The 14,699-nt window shown below is 43.3% G+C and overlaps 1 protein-coding gene across 1 annotated transcript; it reads right to left on the reverse strand.

The window, feature by feature from the left end:
• Window positions 1-1,107: 1,107 nt before the first annotated feature.
• On the reverse strand, window positions 1,108-4,796 carry CRYAA (crystallin alpha A). The gene is made up of 3 exons (XM_019525523.1): window positions 4,348-4,796; window positions 3,211-3,333; window positions 1,108-2,104 (listed from the first exon to the last, which is right to left on the reverse strand). Exons 1-3 carry the CDS (start codon window positions 4,534-4,536, stop codon window positions 1,895-1,897), a joined length of 522 nt encoding a protein of 173 aa, XP_019381068.1. The 5' UTR covers window positions 4,537-4,796; the 3' UTR covers window positions 1,108-1,894.
• Between the last annotated feature and the right edge of the window lie 9,903 nt (window positions 4,797-14,699).

Genomic DNA, 14,699 nt, shown 5'->3' on the forward strand with positions numbered 1-14,699 from the left:
TTGGCATCAGGCACATCATAGTTGTTTTTTTGCCAGCTGAACCCCAGTACAGAGGAGGGTCCTGATGGGCATTTCTTGTTAGCAAAACCTGATTTTCAGCTAACACTCTGCTTGAAATGGTCCCCCCCATTTTGGGTACAGAGAAGTGATCGCTCCTGAGAGCCATGCACTTGGTTTGTTCTTCAGTCTACTTCACATTATATAAAATCTTGAAATCTTTCAGCAAAAATATATGGGTGTTAAAACTTGAATTTAACCCTGTAGACTCTGGGTGCAGCTACACATGCAATTGATGTGCATGAATAAAACTCCAGGGTTTACTACTCTGGAGTTTATTCATGTGCAGCACATTGAACCTGTTTGGAGCAGCCCTGGCTGGCTGCAGCCCATGGCTGCTCCAACAGGGCTCAATGTGCTGCAGTGGAGCTGGCTGTGGCATGAAGGTGCTTCAGTGCTGGGATTCTTTCTTCAGTGCAGTCTGTAGAGATACGTGTATACTGGTATGAGAATTTCTGATAACCTAAGTGCTGAAGAGTGTAAAGGGGCAGTACCTATATTTAGCCTGAGAGATCTTTGGTCATAAACAAGGAATAGTATCCTCTCTTCTTTGGTATTATATGTTCAAGGTCTACCTTGCCCCTTTGTAGAAGCAACTGACTTAGGAAATGGCATTTTAATAAGGAAAAATGGGAGATCAAAAGAACTCAGAGGTATGGCTAGCATTTTAGCCCTCTGGACAGAGATGCTAACAAGAGGTGACAGGAGAGGGAGAGTGCCAAGTGCCAGAGAATGGGGGGAGGCAGGAGGAGGGAATGGCTGACTGCTGCTGTCACTATGCAGGTGCCCTGCATATTTGCTGCTGCAGCCACAGTGCAGGCTCTAGCCCAGTTGCTGCTACCACTTGAGTTCGCTGGAGACTGCCATTCTGATGCCACCTCTAAATTGGTACCTGGGGCTAGAACCCTGCTTGCCACCCCTTGTTCAGCTACTGAAAGACTTGGTATCTTATTGGTATTTCTTTCTGCATGTTCTGTGCAGAGAAACATGCACTCCACTTCTAGCTTCAAAGAGCATGGAAGGAAATGAAGAAAGCAGCTGGTATTTTGCTTCTTATTTATATTCTTTATTGACTGCCATTGACTGAGTGCTTGTATTGAATGCCAGGTATCAGCAGAACAGGTGGGACTACATTAGAGTTACAGCAAGATTTATGAAAAATGGTGTGAGAGATGGAGGCTGGGGAGAGCTTGGTGGGATTTTGAAGCCTCAGCATAGCGATGGACCCCATGAAGGATCTAGAAAGACAGTGGAACAGCGTGCTTATCCTTGCATCAGTTGTCACTGGGGGAAGATGACACGAGTGGCATAAACAGATACACTTAAAAACTTTACTGAAAAATTGTTGCACTGCTGCATGTGACATGTCAGTGGTTCTCCTGTTGCTTCAAGGAATTTATGGTACATTCATTTCAGGTGCACAGTGTCTCAGGCTCTTTTTAAGGCAATTAGCTTAATTCTCACTTAGAACAGAGCAAGGCTGCAGGGCTTTCTCCTGCTTGAGCCTAACATTAAAAATCGGTATATCAGGTGTTGGTGTTACTTGTGCACTCCTCAATATCTGGTCGATGTTACCTTGTACACCACAATGTATGACTGTTTCAGCAAAGACATCAGCTTGGCAGCATCCTTGTTTCATGTCATCCTGACAGCACAGTTTGTTTAGGTTTAAGCTTCAAAGACCACTAGCTGCTCACCCAACCTCTCATTCCATCCAAGGGGGAAAAAGTGAAAAGAAAAAGTAAACCCTTCTAGAATGCACTGATAGCTATGCAATGGCTCTGTGAATGAGGCCTGCGAATTGTGACAGCCTGGATGCTTCAGTAGCAGGTTGAGCTTAGGAAGAAGGAGCCGAGGTGGGCTTCTCCTCACGGGCTACAGGAATGGGTCTGTCACTGTGAATGGTATCGACATTAGACTGGACCTTGGGACCAGAGAAGGTCAGCATGCCATCAGCAGACAGGACACAGGTGACGGCAGACTGGTCCACGCTGGAAGGCAGGCGGTACCTGCGGTGGAATTCGCGGGAGATGTAGCCATGGTCATCCTGGTAAGAGACAGGAGAAAAAGAGATGGTTCAGTCAGAAACATTGTGTTACCCCACTTGTTAGTCATCCTTCACCTCTCCTGGCCCTCTGCACTGCCAGGGTGTGACTCCATATTCCAACCACTTCTTTCAAATCCAGATTTGACTTATAATGAGATCATTACTTCAGACGAGACAATGAAAGTGCATACATTATAATCTGAATTCCACTCTACTAGGAAACAAAATCTGTCCTGCCTGATATCCTGTGCAACTTTACTGAAGTCCCCAAGGCATCCCCAAGAGTCCAAGGCGACTTTTGGCCTTACTACAAAATAGATCTCTCTCAGTGTGCTGGACACCTGTGGCTGCCCTCCATTTCAGAGGGAGCCATAGGTGCTTGGCACCTCTGGAGACCAAATGTCTTGCTGATGCTGTTGGCTGAAAAAAGAAATCTTTTTAAAAAATGACAGATAATAAAGGTGATTCTTCCCCTCTGTCTTGATAGCAGCCTCAGACAAATACATAGAAAAAAATCAATTCTGATAACAAATTTTGTTTTCCCAGGAAGGATCTTTATGAATGAAAAGTTAGACCCTCTGCTAGGAATATTCATACTTCAAATTTATACTTTTGGAAATTCCCATGTCATGCATATGGTAAGTTTCCAAGCCTCAGGCCCTTACTGGGTTTTTGTTTTGTTTTTGTCTTCTCATCTAACTCAGCATATGAAAATTTTGCGTTCATTAGTGATCCTGGCTTATGCAAACCCAGCCATTCTTTGGCAACTTCAAATAACATTCTTTTTCTAGTCAGACATCAACAATGCGCGTTGTTCTTTGTCATCTGATCATCTGACTGCACTGGAAGATGACAATTTAAAATGAATAAAGACAACTGGATTATCTTCTTATCAGAAAACAAGTTTCATCTCTACCAGACTCAGGCATGTACATTTAGTTTGGTTGCTCTAATATCTGAAAAATAATGGTGTGGGAAGAAACTAAGAAAAACTATCATGTTCCATGTTTTCTCTAAAACACTATTTTCAGCTGAGGAATATTTTAAAATAGAAAAGAAACAGAGCAGAAATATTGCCCTCCCCCAGCTGAATTTTTTCTGCTTACCTGTCTTTCATTGTGCTTGCCATGGACTTCAACAAAGTCATCAATAATCTTCACGCTTAAATCTTCAGGCGAGAAATGTTTTACATCCAGCATGATTGTAAACTTGTCCCGGTCAGATCTCACCTGAAATTAAAATTGTAGAGTAAATTTTTAAAATCCATGTTAAAAATTGTGTTGATGCAAATACTGTGACAAAATAGTTCTCAGACTCGCTCTGTGACTGATTTGAGAAGGCTATAGAAGGGTCATAGAGCTAACCCAAAGGCCACTGAAATAATCAGGATTCTTCATTAACTTTAATAAGTTTTGGATGAGGTTCTGTGATTGGGAGACTAGAGTAAAATTCTAAGTCACTTTTACTGCTTCTTGTGTCTGCATCACTTCCTTGCTCTATTTTTTATCGGTGTACCTTTATTTTTCTCAGGATAGGTTTATTGGCTCCTAGGTTTGTGCTCAGAAGCTAGAGGTCGAATTATGTCAGTTTCTTGTTTCATACTATAAGGCATTTTGTGAATCCATCACTTTTTCTACTGGGCTTCTGGTAGCGTTTGGAGGAAACTTTGAAAAGTCTGGCGGAATAGGAAAAGCACGCGTATCTACATTCACTGACACTTCTGATCTGATGGTTTTGAATAAAGCTCAAAGTATAAAAAGAAAGCATGGCTTTTTTTTTTCCAATTTGTAGTCAGTCTTTTGTGAATTGTTCTTGGGATTTCCAGTGTAGGACTGCAAAGAATACAGAATGCATGAAAGGGGGAGGGAGAGCCAGAATATTCCTACTCAAGCTTGTATTTACACTGAACTCAATTACAAAAAACCCTGTTACAGAAGCAGCTAAGTTTTTTCTTTTCTTCCCACCCTTAGTGAACACAGGACTAAAGCAATTCTTTGAAGTTATTGTAAAAATGCTATAGGCAAAGCCTTTCTTTTTCTGGATGGTAACAAGGAAGATTTCTCCTGCGCTACAAATGACCTCTTGATTTTCATTGAGTCAAAAGGTTTTCCTACACCCACTCGCATCGGAGTCTTAAAATTTCAGCTTATAAATATACTTTGACAGAATCATGGAAAGTAGCAGGAGGCATGTTACTCTCCATGAACTGATAGCAGTAAAGATATTCAGTAAAGAAGTCTTACCTCAGAAATGCCTGAGTCCAAAACACTGCGGAAGAGAGAGTGCCTGTAGTAAGGGCTGATGGTGGAGGACAACAAAGGCAGGAGTTCATAATCAAAAAGACCCTCCCCGAAAAACTGGTCAAACAAACGGCTTGGAATCAGGGGTCCAAGAGCACGTTTGAACCAGGGGTGCTGAATGGTAATGTCCATGTCTTCTATTGAAGTTTAATGGTAGGAGAGAAGACAGTGCAATCACTTAGAGGACAGTGATGTCTTTGCTGGACTGCACGCTGTTAACACAGAGAACCTCCCTCTATATATACCACCTTCACAGAATGAGGGCATTAGTGGGATTTCTCTGGAAAGACATGATCTCATGATGAAGGCAATTTGGTCAGCAGAAATGTAGAGGCTGACCTGGAAATGACAGTCTGGTTAGACTCAGTGCCAGATTACTGCCTGGCCAATATCTGCTGTACTGTTTGCTTTATTACATGGAGCAACCTCTAGCCAGATGGAAAAGAGGCACCAAGCTTTACCATAAACAAGTCATTAAAATGAGATTCTTCCTGTGGGTTTCTTACAGAAATTTCTTGATGGGGTCTGTTTTGTGGATCTGTACTACCATTCTCTGCCCCTTCCTTGTCACTTCGTTGCTTTTCCTTCTGTCCCTGAAACTGGGAAGAATGTCTTTGAAGTGATATGTTTCCCCCTCAGGCTAAAGTTGTTTGACTAAGGTTGAAAGGAATCATATTTCATGACAGGTTTTCACATGTCCTAAAATCTTCAGAAAGGAAGGGGTGCCCTAGGCTTCAGTGACAGTGTTAAGAAATACGTTCCAAATTCTGATGAAAGAAACACTGATGCACAATGTCACCACTGGCAATCCCTCAACTAGAGGATGATCTCTACCACAGCTCATTGATGGGTCTTGAGGTGACTTACGAGTCCAATTTTTAAGCCACAAACCAGTCCATAGAAGTCGCAAGTCTTTCTGCAAGGGAAAGTAGGCTGCAGGCTGGGCTTCCTCTCCTTTTCCTTCCTCCACTCTCTCTTCTCTGCTTTGAGGGAAAGACACTTTACCTCAAAACCAGCTGCTGCTTGGTTGAGGTTGTGGTGCCATTGGGGTCAGTTAGCAACCAGCTCCTCCCAGCTCTTGACGTCAGCAATTGTTTTGTTGAGCTACGCCTTCAATGTGTCCTTGTAGGACTTCCTCAGGCCACCGCAAGATCTCAGGCCATTATTAAATTGGGAATAGAGTATTTATTTTGGGAGTTGAGTTAGGCATCTGCACACAATGGTCCAGCAAAGTTGGTGCTCAAAGATCATCAACTCAATGCTGGTAGCATAGGCTTCAGCAAGGATCCTAGTGTTTGTGCAGCAATCTTACCATTGATGTGGAGGATTTTCCAGAAACATAATAGATGATGTCTCTCCAGGCTCTTGAGATGATGACACTAGTCACCCATGTTTCACATCTGTAGAGGAAAGTGGGGATAATGACTGAATAGTAGACCTGGATCTTGATGTCTTTCCAGAGGCTGTGATGAAAAAAGACATGCCAAAGCAATTTTCTAAAGGAGGCATTTTCACGCTGGGTCCTGTGCTGGATCTCTTCATGAATGTTCACTCTCTGAGAGGTGGCTACTGAGGTAGGGGAAGTATCTAACTACCTCCAGGGTCTTTCCCTCAAAGGTAATTTGTGGAGGTGGATCACATTCATGGCCCAGGGCAGGCTGATAGAGCACTTTAGTCTCCACAATGTTGAGAGGGAAGCCCAAAGGTCGAAAAAGATCTAGAACAGTCTAGAGGTTTTCCTCAGTGTGCTCAAGGATGGCATAGTCATTAGCATACTGAAGGTCAAGGATGGTTATTTTTTAAGTACTTTAGTCTTTAAGCGAAGACATAGCAGGTTGAAAAACCCTCCATCCATTCAATATTCACTCCAATTCCAGGGGGAAGGCAATCCTTAATGAGAACCAGATTGACTGTCAAAAAAAATGGAGAACAGAGATGGGGTGATGACACATCCTTGCTTGACCCCAGCTCAGATGACAATCCACTACATAAAACTGTCACAGTCATCTGGTTGTAAAGATGCCTCAGGACCTTGATATACTTTTCAGAACATCCAAACCTGGCCAGTACTTTCCATAAGGCTTCACAACTGATGAAATCAAAGGCCTTAGTGAGGTCAGTGAAGGTCATATACAGGTCCTGGTATTGTTCCTAACACTTTTCTGGGACCTGCCAAGCAAAAAAATCATGTTAACTACCCCACAGGATGGCCTGAAACCATACTGAGATTCCAGTAGGATTTCCTCAGCAAGAGGTAGAAGACAGTTATGGAGGATGTAACATGCAGTCAGTGTAGTTCCCGGAATCAAAAAAGGTCAATCTTGGATAGTTTTGCCAGAAGAAAATCAAAATTTTGTTTATCCAGCATGACAATTATCAGAAAAGACTTATTGAGAGCTTTTTTTCTTTCAGATCCAGGAGTTTGGGATAAATCCATTTCTTCATCCAGCTGATAGCATAAATCTCCCATACACGTATACTTTTTCATGTATTTTCTTACTAGATGCTTTCTAATCCTTGTATACACCTCCTAAATTTTGACACAGTTGGTTAGGTTCATTTTGTATTTATTTTTGAGATGTTAGTATCAGTCAAAGCAAAGATTCCATGTTTATTAGTTTGTCCTACAGGGCAAAGTGGTTATATCATGATATCATCCATGTGCTCCATTACACCAGCATTTTGTGATACAGCACCATCATACTGGGCGTCAAACTTCTCCCAAGAAAATCAGGAAAAACTCCAAGTCATGCCATTATGACAAAACAGACATCTCTACAGCAGTGAACTCTTCTAGCAGTAGTCAAACCAGTTCAATTGATCCAATGTAAAAACATTTTTTTACAAAATAAACAACCCCTGTAATGTAGACCTGTTTCAAGGTGGCCTCTACCTGAAATGGTTTCAAGATGTGATCTTGGGACTGGCTCAGTAAAAATAGGTTAGGTTGCCTTTAAGACCACAAATAACATTATCAAAAGCACCTTATGACCCTAAGTCTTAATTTTTGTGTTCCCCTCCCCCACATTTCTTAATTATGAACAGAGATCCTGGTTTTCTCTGATACCCCCCCCCCGCCAATTTTTGGATTAAAAAAAGTAACCCAAAATCCACATTTTTCCATGATTAAAATGAGACACCACTAATATATAGACTTATATATAGTACTGTTTCATTTAAAGCATGCAAAAATGTGGATTTGGGGTTACTTTTTTAAATCCAAAAATTGGGGATTTTTTGTATGAGAGAAAACCAGGATCCCTGATTATGAGCCTAAGTCCTATTAACTTTCAATGAGACTTAGTTTTCTAAGGACTAAAGCCACAGATGGACTGAGACACTGCTTCACTTTCAGAAAAACAGAGCTGGAAGCAACCCTAGGAGGTCAAGGTAGGATAAGCCCTGTCTAAACTATCCCAGACAAATGTCTCTCTAGCCTGCATTTAAAAGCCTCCAATGGCAGAGATTCCCTAACCTCTCTAGCTCATCTGCTCCAGTGCTTACCCACTCCTACAGTCAGAAAACTTTGTAATACATCATTTGTAGGTATCCAGCTGCCTAGTGAAATCTTCACCTCAGAGGTGAGCACCCGACCTCCCCATTCGGTGGATAGGGTGAGCGAGATGCCTCTGTGTGGGATTCACAGAAAGCTAGCAAGCTGGAAGTGGAGCTGCCTAAGACGGCCAGTAGGAAATGGCAGTGGGTTTTAGAGTCCAAGTCAGCTAATTCCGGGTTGTAGAGAGGTGCCTAGCTCTGCTCAGGATTTGGAGCTATAAATCGTCCCCTGCAGTTAAGCTTCTAAACTTGATAGTACTTTCTCACAAGTAACAGAGAGAAAACAAGACAGACTTCCATCCCCAGTATTTAGGCCTCCCTTGATAGTGCCCTGTGTTTAAACCGCGTTGTCCCAAATCTATCGTTTTCTTTGGGGAAAATGGATGAAAGGAAAGATGCATTTGTGACTCCAAAACCAGGCGCTTTCAAAATATTTTTTTCTTTTCAAGAGATCTTTTAGGTTCAGGGTTAAGCAGCAGAGTTGCAATGCAATGACACGTGGAATTCCATTTGTCCCATCCTGAGTCAGATACATGCTAACCTATGTTTAATGAGGTGAAGAGTTACAAAGTGTGATGGAAGCTTGAACTCCAATGTAGAGCAAATGGGAAGATTTAGGAATCACTTGGACTGTGCTGCGTGAATGATTTGGTCTGCTGGTACAGTAGCAAGTAAAGAAGAGAAGTAAGAGATAATGTCCCAAGGCCGCTATACATGCATTCTGGACTAAAGCCATGCATATTGTAATATGATCTCTGTAGTGCACTGGAAAAGTTCCCTTCATCTTTTAAATCCCTGGCTGGGATCAAACAAAATAGATGTATCTTTCAGGATTACCACAAGTAGCAGTGTGCTTTATGAGTTGACCCTTAGTTTTAAAGAGACTGCCAACAACCACAGAGGTACTCAGGAAAGCTGTTCGTTCTTCACTTTTTCACTTCCCTGCAATAATTTCCCATATGAGAAAGCTACTCTTCTGACATGGCCAAGATCCTCCTGAGCCTGCAGAACAATAGAAATATAGGACTGAAAGGGACTTCAGGAAGGTACTTACTCCAAACCCCTGCTCAAGGCAGGCTCATTCCTGTCTAAACCTTTAGAGTGTTTATCTATCCTGCTCTTAGAAACTTCTAAGGATGAAGATCCCACAACCTCTGTGGCTAATCTATTCCAATGTTTATCCACACTCATAGAAAGTTCTTCCATTCTAAATGTCCCTTGTTGCAACTTAAGATCATTGCTTCTTGTCCTGTCCCCTGCAGTCACAGAGAGTAATCCATCACAATCCTTTTTATAACCAGCCTTCAGGAATTTGAGGTCTGTTGTCAACCGCCTCCATCCCAGTCTTCTTTTCTTTAGACTAAATAATCCCATTTCTTCCACACTTTCCTCATAAATCACATTCCCCAGAACTCCAATTGTTTTTTGTTGCTCTCTGTGGAACTTAAATTTCTGTACATCTTTCTTGAAGTGCGGTGTTTAAAACTGAACATTATACTCCTGGTGAAGCTTCACCAAATGCTGAATGCAGTGGAAAAATCACTTCCCTTGACTTGTAAGTGGAAGACTTGTTAATACAACTCGCTATGGTATTGGCCCTTTTTTTGCAACAAGAGCACACAGGATACTATAACTGAAAGTACTGCAGCCTAGCGATTCATTTCCCAATCTGTATTCGTGCATGAGACTGTTCCATCCTAAGTACAGGACCTGGCATTTGTCCTTAGTGAATTTCATTTGGTTAATTCAAAGAAAGATTTGATTAAATCCTGAGATCCCTGTCCCTCTCTCAGCAGCACAGCAGAAGAAAGGGGTGTCAGACTCATAGTGGACTCCAAGATGAACGAGTCATCAATGTCATGAGATCATCAGCAAAGCTTAACCGCACTTTATCATGTCTTTATGCGGCATTGGTCAGACCGCAGTTGGAGTACTGCATCCAGTTTTGGGTGCTGTACTTCAAGAAGGATGTCAATAGATTCAAGAGGGTCCAGAGGAGGGCCACTTGTATGGTTAGGGGTTTACAGAAGGAGAGACTGAGGGATCTAGACCTCTTCAGCCTCCGCAAGAGAAGGCTGAGAGGTGATTTTGTGACCACCTACACATTTATTAGAGGGATGCAGCAAGGGATCAGAGACGCTCTGTTCACCAGGGAGCCTCTTGGGGTAACAAGGAACAATGGTCACAAACTGACAGAGAGCAGATTTAGGCTAGATATCAGGAAAAACTTCTTCACAGTAAGGGTGGCCAAAATTTGGAATGGGCTTCCAAGGGAGATGGTGCTGTCCCCTACCTTGGGGGTCTTTAAGAGAAGGCTGGATAGGCATCTGGCTGGGGTCATCTGACCACAGCACTCTTTCCTGCCTAGGCAGGGGGTCAGGCTCGATGATCCACTGAGGTCCCTTCCGACCCTACCAACTATGAATCTGTGAATTTTGGACTATTTTTCCGATCTATCAAGGTCATTCTGAAACTGAATCCTATTCTCCCGAGTCACTGCAGCTCTACCCAGTTTGGTTTCATATGCCAACTTGTTCACCATATACTCAATCCCATCCTCCAACTCATTCATGAAGGTATTAAACAGTAGTGGAGCCAGGACAGACCCCTGAAGAGCCCCACTCAATACCTCCTTCCAAATAGACATCAAGCTATAAGATTAGTAGGGTGAAGGTACACCAGTTCCTGTAGCCACACAGCATCTGAGGGAGCATTGTAGCTAATAACACATGCAGCCAATTTTGACTATTGAGCCCAAATGGCCAACATCTATTTAACTGGGTCAATGAACAGCAGTTTGATAGAAGAGCTTTGACTCAAATTCGGAATAGGTCTGAAACTTGCATCTTTAGAGACGCAATGAGACACCATAACTGTTTTGTCATTATACTCTCCCAACACACAAACACAATCTCTCAACACTCCAACAAAATGAACAAGGTACACCCAGACAGAGGGTCCAACTGCATAAAGCTCCTATTGGGATCAGAATGTATGCTGAATGTAATATTTTTCTTGCTATCTGGATTACTGGAGTAGGCTGTTGAGAGGGTATTGTGTATGATCAGAACTGAATGGGGAAAAAAATGAATTGGTTTTACAAATTGCTGGCAGTATCTTGGTGAAATTTCAAATATTTACAAAACATTCAACTAACTCTCAGTTTTATTCTTTAATTTTTTTAGGGTATGTACACACCCTGTTAAGGATACCTGTGGTATTTGTTAAATTGCAAGACAGAACATTTCAGTCTTTGACAGACAGAATCTTTTCCACCATGGCAGTAAATATAATTTCATATTTCAGGTTTTTATGGATACTGAAGCTTTTGTGATTTAGAATGAAGTGGAATAGTTTAAGATCTGTCCACATGTCTCTCCAAGTAGCCTATAAATTGTGCTTTGTCCCTTGTCAGAAGAAAGCTGCATATATGTGCTACAAAACAAGAAATGTAATATTTGGAGGTTATGGTCCCAGGGTTACATAAAGAACATGCAGCTTGAGGATGAGGAGCCTTTTTATTTCTCTGAGTCCAGGAGCCCATACTTCACCACCAGAGTGAAGAAGAGACTTTAGGCATTGTCTTAACTATTGAGTACGTTCAACTGCTGGTGCTCATAAGCAGGAGGATTAAAAAATACTGTTATCCTTCTTGCAAAGAGAGGTCTCTTCACAATATATTGCATAATCTGTCCTGAAACATGACACAAGAAGTGTTTACCTTGATAGACCTAATCAAGGGCAATACTGCATTGCCCCTAACTGAGGCTGACCTTGTAACAGCACTGAGGTAAAAGTAAGAATGTTTTGTCTACACTAAGGTTTTGGAGCACACGCTGATCTGATGCAAGAAACCCAAACCCTCCATAAAAAACAACCAGGAAAAAGTTATGATTTGTTCTTGCAAAATATGGACCCAACCAAAACCATAGCTTTCATGAGCCCACTGTCTGTTCTAATAATTAGTACACCACAAGCTGTTTGGTTTCATCCTGTTCTCTTTACCATTCCAGAAGGCTTATTCTAAACACTACAACTGCACTCCTAACAATCCTTCCCTCCCTCCATTCTTTCCTGATCACCTTTCTTCATGCCAGGCCAGCTGACAGGGTGACAGCTGTTCCAATGGCATTGCTGTGATTGCTCAATTCACTATTCTTCCCAAAGTGTACCTGAAAGATACTCTGAATCAAGGGTAAATGGCTGCATACAAAATCACTGTGAACAGGACCAAAGGACATTTTGGACTTCTTTCATGGGGATCAAGAGAAGAATGGAAGGGGAGGTCAGGGCAGCTGAACAGGGGAGAGAGGAAGAGTCATCAGATGGGCTGTCCTTATTGCATAGGGTGTCATATGCAGGGGTCCTGGTTTTCTCTGTTTAAAAATCACAAATTCTTTATAAAAATAACTAATTCTCTGATTTTAAAACCCCCAAATCTGTGATTATAATGAAATGTCTCCTATATATATATGTGTGTGTGTGTGTGTGTGTGTGTGTGTGTGCATGTGGAACATTTGATTGATAAATGTATAATGTTAAAACAATTTGGAAGCCTACCAGTGCTTCAATCACTATAATCAAATACATTCTAAGTACCTATACACATTTTGGTATTTTATGTTGGGTTTTTTATCATGGAAAATCAATGTTCCCCCTTCCCTCTTCACTCACCTGGAAGCAGATCCAGGCTCCTCACTCGCAAGCCACAGCCCCCCAGCCCTGCTAGTGGCCCTCACTGCCCACCCACAGCCACCCCCCAGCCCTGTCAGAGGGAGCCCTGGGACTTAGGTCCACATCCCCCTGCCTCTGCAGGAGCGCTTGAGCCCCAGCTGCTGCCCATGGGAGGTGGCAGCTGCTGCAGTGGAGCTGAGCACAGAGCCCGGCTCCCCCTCCCCCATTGGCACCATGACCAGAGTGGAGCCTTGGTGGGGGGAAGGGGGGCAGGAGCAGTCTACCCACGGTGGGCTTGGGCTTCTCACCCTGCTGCCTTCCCCCAGGGCCTCTGTGGCCTAGCGGGTGGGACCTAGCACAGCAGGGCAGAGCAGGGCTGGGTGGGAAAGCTCATTGTCTCTGCAAGCCCTGTGCCACCCTAGTGAAGTGCACCCTGCCTGTCCAGCAGCAGTGGGGGCAGTGATACAGAGCTGTGCCCCTCACTACTTCTGGGTGGGCAGGGGACACTTCGCCAGGGCAGGGTGGGGCTTGCAGCAGCAGCAACAAGCTTCCCCACCTGGCCCCACTCTACCCTGCCACTGCTGGGCTGCAGAGGCCCATGGGAGGGCAACAGGGTGGGGAACTTGAGCCTGCAATGGGCAGCCTGTACACAAATCTGGGGGATATGTGCCCTCCTGCCCCCGCAAGGGAGTGTGCACAGCAGCCACCCTATCCCCAGATGAGCCGCTCATAGCCCCTTCCTGAAGAGCCCCACTCATTTATGTTTACTTTGTTTTCAATGCTTTCACATGGTTTAAACCACTAAGAGTCTTATATTGCAGCATCTGTGTATTTGCAGGAATGTTTCTAGTTAAGCATTAAAGGACCCTGCACTAAAAGTGGGACTTTCTAAAGCACCCAAATGAGCTAGAAGCACACATCCCATTCAGACAGTCTGTCAGTGGGATGTGCATGCCTAATATACATTGGCATTTTAAAAAAATCCTTTATTAACATGGAATATCACAAACACACACACACATGCAAAACCTCTTATTTGGCCAAAAAAGCATGCTACCACACAGTGCTGCCCAAGAGAACAAATCAGAGCCTCAGATAAAATAAGTAGCAATTGGACCAGAGTATTTCAAAATTACTATTAGTTTGTCCACAGGACTGACCTGGGCACAGGGGTGGTTAGCCATGTTAGCCTGAAGTCATGCAGAAGGTAGAGTAGGATGGCACCTTTAGAGGCGAACTTGTTCAGCGAGACACAAGCTGGTGTAAGCAACAACCTACTTTGTTGGTCCATTCATAGCATCTGATGAAGTAGATTGTTGCCTAAAAAACCTTATGCCCCTCTGAGCCAGTTAGTCTCTAAGGCTAAAATCAGATGACTGGTTTATCTAGGCTGCGGCTGATTGTCCTGGGCTTTGACTGGCATTAAATCAAGCTTGGGACAGTCATTTACTCATACAGCTTGAATTGTCCTGGGGAGAAAGCGTTATTGCTGTTCTTCATAATACTTGGGGTGGGACAATGGGAAATTGGTCTGTTTTTATCCTAAGGCACCAGCCTTGCCATACCTTCTACATGACTGACCTGGTACCCTTCTCATTTCTAGGCCAGAAGTTCATTGGTTCCAGTCTCATGCCAGAGTTTGTGTTGAAACCTAAGGGCACATCCAGATGAGTGGAACCCCTCCCACTCCAAATAAGCCTAGGATCTCTGTCCTGGGCTTCTAGTAGGGAAATGAAATCAACACAGAGGCTTTCTGCTTCCTCATCCCTGATGACTGTGATCTCTGTAGGAAATAGATCTTTGGACAGAAAGGTCCTGGTTGAATCCCAGAGCAGCCCCATTGCCCTGCATAAGTGTTGGGGGGGAGTGAGGAGCAGTGCAGCTTAGGATGCTGGAGGACTGAATAGACACTAGGCACAGAATGCTGTGTGTCTGCACATAAGATTGAACCTGTTCAAGGAGGACCAGCTCAGAATAGTACTTGATATTTCTGGTTTGCTTTTGAAATGTTCCAGGAATTTTAAACCAGTCTAAAGCACCCCGTACATCTCAGCTCCTGGGGCACT

This window comes from Gavialis gangeticus, unplaced genomic scaffold, assembly GCF_001723915.1.
Source record: "Gavialis gangeticus isolate Ggan-Ray unplaced genomic scaffold, GavGan_comp1, whole genome shotgun sequence".
Lineage (NCBI taxonomy): Eukaryota > Metazoa > Chordata > Crocodylia > Gavialidae > Gavialis > Gavialis gangeticus.

Coding starts and splice junctions, on each gene's coding strand:
- CRYAA (XM_019525523.1), bottom strand. CDS start 4,536: ATGGACATTACCATTCAGCACCCCTGGTTCAAACGTGCTCTTGGACCC. Junction 3,334..4,347: donor TGGACTCAGGCATTTCTGAG/GTAAGACTTCTT, acceptor TTTTAATTTCAG/GTGAGATCTGACCGGGACAA. Junction 2,105..3,210: donor GCAAGCACAATGAAAGACAG/GTAAGCAGAAAA, acceptor GTCTCTTACCAG/GATGACCATGGCTACATCTC.